Raw genomic sequence first — 7,167 nt, forward strand, 5'->3', positions numbered from 1 at the left:
TCCAGCCTAGCCCAGTTCTAGCCATCGAGAACATGGGAAGAATAAACAAAACAAGAAGAAAAACAGATTTATATATCATAGCCACTTCCATTTTAGAATGCTTTTGGAAAATCTGTATTTAAAAAAAAAATACAGGAAAGGCAGATTTACAGAGAGGAAACAAAGATGTGTAATAAAGGTAACCACATTCTAGTCATTTTCATTACTTGGCATATTATCTCCTATAAATGTGTGAACGAAACACAAACCATTAGAGCTTATTTGTTCTGCTGGTAGCAGACTTGAGTCAATGAAAACTGCCTTCTGGAGGCAGGACAGCAAACCATGTTCCACTGAGAGAAAAGAGGATTCTGGGAGTCATGTTATATCTGCAGCTTTTTTCTCACTTATGAGCTCCCTGCAGAAAAGCCATCATTTTCAACAATACTGTAACCAAATCCTGCAGTCACTGCCCAGCTCTGCAGGTCCTCTTGCTTATCACAGCCAGAATGCTCAGACGTAGAAAACATGCACTGCTTTAATCATGAATCATCAAAGAAGCCATTCTACAGCTCAGTTTGGCTTTAATCATCTATAATACATGCAACATGAATTCATCTATGTGGACACTCAAAATCACTAGTTTCATATCATTAGGCTTAAAAAAATATACATTCATATACAGATGCATTCATCTCACACGCTCAGTGCCAATGACTGCCAGCTCGTAGAAGGCCACGGCTTGCAGTAAACAGTCATACAGTTCTTCGATCCTGTGGGTGTCGGTGGCTAGCAGCTGTCGGTAGCGCACCACCTTATCTGTGGGGAAGAACACCCGCGGCCGTTCCCTCAGCACAGACTCGGACAGGAGCTGCTTCACCAGGTCCTTCCCACTAGTCCGGGTGTCACCGATCATCAACTCAAAGTGCTTTCCCACTGCGTTGCGGTTCATGCTCAGCACCTGATGCTGGCCATCCTGGCCGAACGTCCCATTCAACAAGGCGTACAGCATGGCTTCCGTGATGTGAAAATGCAACAGGATAGGAAAGAGAGACGAGTTCTGAATGGAGAGGCCTGTCTTTTCCAGAACATAGAAGTCGGCTTTAGGCATCTTTGAAATAATGGAAGAAATCTTTGAAAGAAAAAAATGATCAGAAATAATTCATTCAGCTCCATATTTGGGCACCCTTTCCACTTACACTATGGCTAGGTAACTTAACAGTATGTTAATAATGCTGAACTAACTGGAAAAATATTTCAGATTGGTCATGGTTCCATCAGGACTGAGCTCTGTGTGGACAAACTGTTTAGTTACCCTCAATACCAGTCTCATAACAGTAAGATGCATTCTATAAGTCTATGATGGTTTTAACTCTAGACTACTTAGGGGCCAGCACAGTAGCCTAGCAGCTAAAGTTCTTGCCTTGCATGAGCAGAGATCCCATATGGGTGCCAGTTCTACCCTGGCAGCCCTGCTTCCCATCCAGCGCCCTGCTTGTGGCCTGGGAAAGCAGTCAAGGATAGCCCAAGGTCTTGCGACCTGTGTGGGAGACTTGAAAGAAGCTCCTGGCTTTTGGCTTTGGATTAGCTCAGCTCCGGCTGTTGCAGCCACTTGGGGAGTGAACCAATGCATGAAGGATCTTTCTGTTTCTCCTCTCTGTAGATCTGCCTTTACAATAAAAATTAAGTATTTAAAAAAAAAATCAAGTACTTCTGCAACTGACAAACATATCACATGCTTGACTGGAACCAGTTTTCTTATGTGTAATCAAAACTGATCCTGCCCATTTCTAAGGTTTTGAAGTCACTTTGAAAAAGTTTACAAATGTAAGATTAGGGACTGAAGTCCTCACTTTACACGCACTGGAATCCCATGTTTGTATCCCGGCTACTCCACTTCCCATTCAGCTCCCTGCCTGTGGCCTGGGAAAGCATTTAAGGAAGGTCCAAAGCTTTGCAACCTTGCACCCATGTGGGATTGAAGGAGGCTCCTGAATCTTGGTTTCAGGTGAGCTCAGTTCTGACTGTTGTGACCACTTGGAGAGTGGACCAGGAGTTAGAGGATCTTTCTCTGTGTATCTGCCTTTCTAATAAAAATTTTTAAAAAACATTTTTTTAAAAGATTTATTTCTTTTGATTACAAAGTCAGATGTACAGAGAGGAGGAGAGACAGGAAGACCATCTGTCTGATGATTCACTCCCCAAGTGACTGTAATGGCTGGAGCTGAGATGATCTGGAGCCAGGAGCCAGGAGCTCTTCTGGGTCTCCCACGCAGGTGCAGGTCCCAAGGCTTTGGGCCGTCCTTGACTGCCTCCCCAGGCCACAAGCAGGGAGCTTGATGGCAAGTACAGCAGCCAGGATTAGAACCAGTGGCGCCATACAAGATCCTGGCACATTCAAGGCGAGCTAGGCCAGCACGCTGGGCCCTTTTTAAAAAAAAAAAAAAAAAAAAGATTTATATATTTATTTATTTATTGAAAGGCAGATTTACAGAGGTGAGACAGATCTTCCATCTGCTGGTTCACTCCCCAGTTGGCCTCAATGGCTAGAGCTGAGCCAATCTGAAGGCAGGAGCCAATAGCTTTCTCTGACTTTACCACGCTGGTACAGGATCCCAAGGCCCTGCGCCATCTTCCTCCACCCTCATAGGCCACAAGCAGGGAGGCAGATGGGAAATGGAGCAGCTGGGACACAAACCAGAACCAGCACCCACATGAGTTCCTGTTGCATACAAGATGAGGATTTAGCCACTAGGCCATCGCCCTGGGCCCACTGAAAGATCATTTTTAAAAATATTAAATAAATAAATAAAAAACAAAGGTAATGGGGGACAACACCATGGCATAGAAGCTAGTCCTCCACCTGTGCTGATGGCATTCCATATAAGTTTGAGTTCCCTGCTCTTGGCCTGGGAGGATGAATCCACTCAGGCAGAAAACATAACAGGGATAGTTGAGTAGTTAAGTGTCGAAAGAAAAGCTGTTCTTTCAATTGTGTTACATCCTTAGAAGGTAAAGAATATCCCTAAAGATGCACAAGTGGCAGGTAGGAATCTGGAGGTACAAGCACCTTACCTCTTCTAAATAGACTGAAGAGGGGTACGTCTTGCTCATCGCTTTCCAGTAGTCACTGTGCTGCCAGTCCAACACGGCCAGTTTACGGTCAACGTGAGCCCAAGCAATTCTTCGAGTACCAAAAACAATGGACACAATGCTGCTCGCGGCCTACAAGAAAAAGGCTCAATATATCTGCAAACGTGCTATGAGACACAGACCCTAATGCACAAGCCCAGGATGCCTAACGAGTTCATGCAGTGTGCCCTTCTTCACAGCTTGTGAGCAGAGCACTGTTAAGGACATGGCAGCTGTCAAGAGTACTGGACGGCAAAGTAGCAGTGTACTGTGTACAGACGCTACACGCCCACGCTCAGCAGCTAACCCAGAGTACGCAGGCAGATACTCAGGAGCCACCATATCACAGTCACTGGGGAGAGGGGAGATCAGCCCAAGTTTATTGGGGAAGCGGCCTGAGTAAAATGGTGAGTGAGACATGATTTCACCCAGCTGTCTGCAAAGACAGGCCGCAGGAGCCCTAAGGCAGTGGGAATAAGGCTTGGGGGTAAGGGCAAGGGGGACGGACGCGTGTTTCTGTGAAGGTGAGGTTAAGCAACTGCTTTTTCCTGGGAGCAACAGGCCAACAAAGCATGAGTCTAAGGGCTGTCACTTGTGTCACGTGTGTAAGGTGGACTTGAGAGAGCTAGATACCACTTACAACACGATAGGGATTCAGAGGCCTACAAAGGCAGTGGAAAGGAAAAGATGCAAGCTGAAGCAGGAGGCGAGGATAACTCGTTTTATTCTGGTGACTGGAAGCATCATCAATGAAGATTAAAGTAGGGAACTGAGCCGGGGAGGAAGTGGGAATGAGCTGCCTCCCCGGGTACTGATGTTGGGTTGCCTACAGGCTTCTCAGGGATGTGTAAGATACAGTTTGATAGGAGGATGTGGCTCCACCCAAGGCTGGACCGTGCAGATACAACACAACACAACACAACACAACAGTATGGCACTCCCACACAGCACATTCAGTTTTAATGATTACAGTAAAAACATGTTCTATAGGCACATATACACAGGCGGATGACAGAAACTACACAGAATTCTATACCCTCTTCCTGTTCAGTGCTAAGGGCTGAATGAATATGTCTGAGGCAAAATCACAGGGAAGCCCAAAGCCTATAAAATGGAGACCTCCTTTTGGTTTGGCTCAGAAATGGCCAAGCATCAGTGTGGATAAGCATGGCTGAGTCAGGACATGGGATACTTAGGGAGATCATTTGAAGGCCACCCTGTAGGCTTTCCCATACAGACCGTCCCAAGAACCTACGTGCCTCAACAAGATGCAAACCAACTGATGTCTGAGAGCAGTTTGTCATGAACTGTAACCAAATTCCTCCCTAAAGTCGTTTAGAAAGACATTGTAGACCAAATGCAGTTATTCTTTTAAGAAAAAAAATTTTTTTTTTAATTGGAAAGGCAGATTTACAGAAAGAGGGAGGCTGAAATGAAGATCTTCCATCCATCTGAAGGTTCACTCCCCAAGCAGCCGCACCAGCCGGAGCTGAGCCCATCTGAAGCCAGCAGCCAGTGCATATATTCTCTTCTGGCCTAATTCTCTCTCCTAAGATCAAAGACCTGGGCCTGGTGTGATAACATAGTGGCTGAAGTCCTTGCCTTGCATGCACTGGAGTCCCATACGGGCACTGGTTCCAATCCCTTCCAGCTCCCTGGTTGGGACTTGGGAAAGCAGTTGAGGATGGCCCAAAGCCTTGGGACCCTGCACCCATGTGGGAGACCTAGAAGAAGCTCCTGGCTCCTGGCTTTGGATCAACTCAGCTCCAGCTGCAGTGTCCACTTGGGGAGTGAATCAGTGGACGAAGATCATCTTCTTTCTCTTCCTCTTTGTATATCTAACTTTACAATAAAAAAAAAAAAATCAAAGACCCGACTTTCAGTACACTTCCCTCACAAATCACAACACACAACTAACTACCTTTCAACAGCTAGTTTACTATCTGCACATCTCATGACTTGGTAGAGACTGTGTCCTAGCTAATTTTTATAGTAGCTTTGTGTTTGCATGTGCATGTCGAGGGATGAGCACTGTGCGGCAGCAGGGCAATGCCAGCAACTCCATGTAGGGGCTGGCTCATGTCCTGTTCTGCTTCCCATCCTACTCCCTGCTAATGCACCTGGGAAAGCAAAAGCTCCTGGCTTCCATCTGGCCCAGCGCTAACCATGCTGGCCACGTGGGGAGTGAGCCAGCACCTGGAAGATCCCTCTCTGTCTGTCCTTCTCTCTGTAAATCTGCTTTCCAATAAACAACTCTTGAATGTGTATGTCTAGATCCACCACCTAACCCTGCAGAACGTTCTCTTGGTCACCCTAAAACTTTATGCCTGGAACAAAACTTTACAGAGCAGGTGCTGTAGCAAGCATTGAAAGAAGGTTCTACCTTGATCCTCTCTATCCCCACGTCTGGTTTGATGAGCTTTCCCAAGAGCTGGTTTTCCTGTGGTTTCCTCGTCTTCTTTCCCGTCTCAGGACAAAGAATGGAGTTACACACTCGCACCGCAGTTTTATACTGGAACGAGGGCACAGCCATCAAACTCTCCAGGTTTGGAAACGGCCCAAACTTTTCTCGGTGCTCGACGATATGGACGGACTTTCTTCCCCGCAGTAACTTGAAAGCTTCCAGGTCCTTACTAGTGGCTGTATTCAGCACCTGCAAGATGGAGGCTTGCTGTTCAGGAGAGAAGAGCTTGTCAAGTGTGCTGTCCGGCTCCTTCGCAGCTTCATCACAGAAACCCACGTTAGGAAGATCGCCTTTTGCTGTGCTGGATTTTTCCCGAAAGCAGGAATTCTGCAGGGCCTGGAACACAGATGACCTCCATGGAACTGGAAAACACCTCCATCTTCCTTGAAAGGAAAATTGAGCAGAATGGAAGTTGGGTCCCCTGCAAAGTGTAACGTAGACTGGCACTCTTTAAGTGGCCCCTATTTAACTCCCCTGAAGAATCAGCTTTAATTTAGAATTACAGATCTACAATGTTTAAAATTAAGGGTTTCAAAAAACGGTGAAAATCATATCTATTCTGACTTTGAGGGATCAATCCTAAATTTTACTAGCTAGAAACTATTTCATACCTATCTAGGGGACGTAAATGCTTGATGCTGTTAACGGTAGGGCTGGGGAATGGGGGTCAGGGATCCCCCAAAGTCTAGGAAGGAGAAGCCCAGCTGGAGCTCCGGGGTCGGGGCCGAGGGCGGACGGACGAGGACCGCGCAGGCCGAGCACCCTACCTCCCGCCGCGAGGACCCAAGGGACGCGCATCCTCCCCGATACACCAGCAGGAGCCCGCGGGACAGGCTTCCGCCATCGGCTTCCGCCTCCTGCGTGCTCCGCCCAAAAGAGTCCGGCCTCTTGGCGGAAGCACCACGGCCTCAGTAGAAAGATTCCGGCCCCAGCGGCGCTTCGGGGTCTGGACTGAGGACTTCGCTGCCGGACGCTGGATTTGGCCTGCTGCCTGGATCCCGAGCTCTCCCGGGTGTCCCTCAGAGGGTACCCAGTGCTTCGGGGATCTCGGCGAGAGCGTTTCCTCAAAGTCTGAGGCTCGAGGTCCCGGAAGGAAGCGCCTGGAGCGCGTCTGTGGTTCCCAAGGTGCCCGCGTGAGGGACGGGCGGACGAGCGTCCGCTGCCCAGGATCCCCCTGACTGGAGTCCCGCCGCAGGCCTGACAGAGTGAACTCTGAACAGGCAGAATGAGGAGCCGGAGGCTGTCGCTCGGTTCCTGGACTGCCTGAGGGAGTCCGGGCGGCGAGCCTCCCAGAAGGGCGTGGGGACGTGTGAGGGGTCTGCTTAGTGGTCAGCAGCAGTGGGCAGACGGGCTCTGACTGTGCTGGCAGGGCCCGGTGGTCTCCAGGTCGGTCAGCGACGACTGCGTGGCACCCCTCAAAACCGAGCCGGGTGGCAGGATGCCAGCCTTGGAGGGCGTGTTCAAGTGTGAGGCTTGGATGCAGGAACCCTAGAGGGCCAGCGTGGTCTTTGCATCTCTCCCTTAGTTTGTGGAGTTCATTTTCAGTTAAGTTGAATGTATACACAGAGTGTATTTATATGATATGTATTTGA

The 7,167-nt window shown here is 48.5% G+C and overlaps 1 protein-coding gene across 1 annotated transcript; it reads right to left on the reverse strand.

Annotated features, from left to right (window-relative positions):
- Window positions 1-100: 100 nt before the first annotated feature.
- TEFM (transcription elongation factor, mitochondrial) lies at window positions 101-6,466 on the reverse strand. Its single transcript, XM_041000403.1, has 4 exons — window positions 6,343-6,466; window positions 5,495-5,958; window positions 3,055-3,204; window positions 101-1,111 (listed from the first exon to the last, which is right to left on the reverse strand). Exons 1-4 carry the CDS (start codon window positions 6,371-6,373, stop codon window positions 671-673), a joined length of 1,086 nt encoding a protein of 361 aa, XP_040856337.1. The 5' UTR covers window positions 6,374-6,466; the 3' UTR covers window positions 101-670.
- Window positions 6,467-7,167: the final 701 nt, after the last annotated feature.

Source organism: Ochotona curzoniae, unplaced genomic scaffold (genome assembly GCF_017591425.1).
Source record: "Ochotona curzoniae isolate NIBS_2020 unplaced genomic scaffold, NIBS_Ocur_1.0 scaffold_2453, whole genome shotgun sequence".
In the NCBI taxonomy this organism is placed as follows: Eukaryota; Metazoa; Chordata; class Mammalia; order Lagomorpha; family Ochotonidae; genus Ochotona; species Ochotona curzoniae.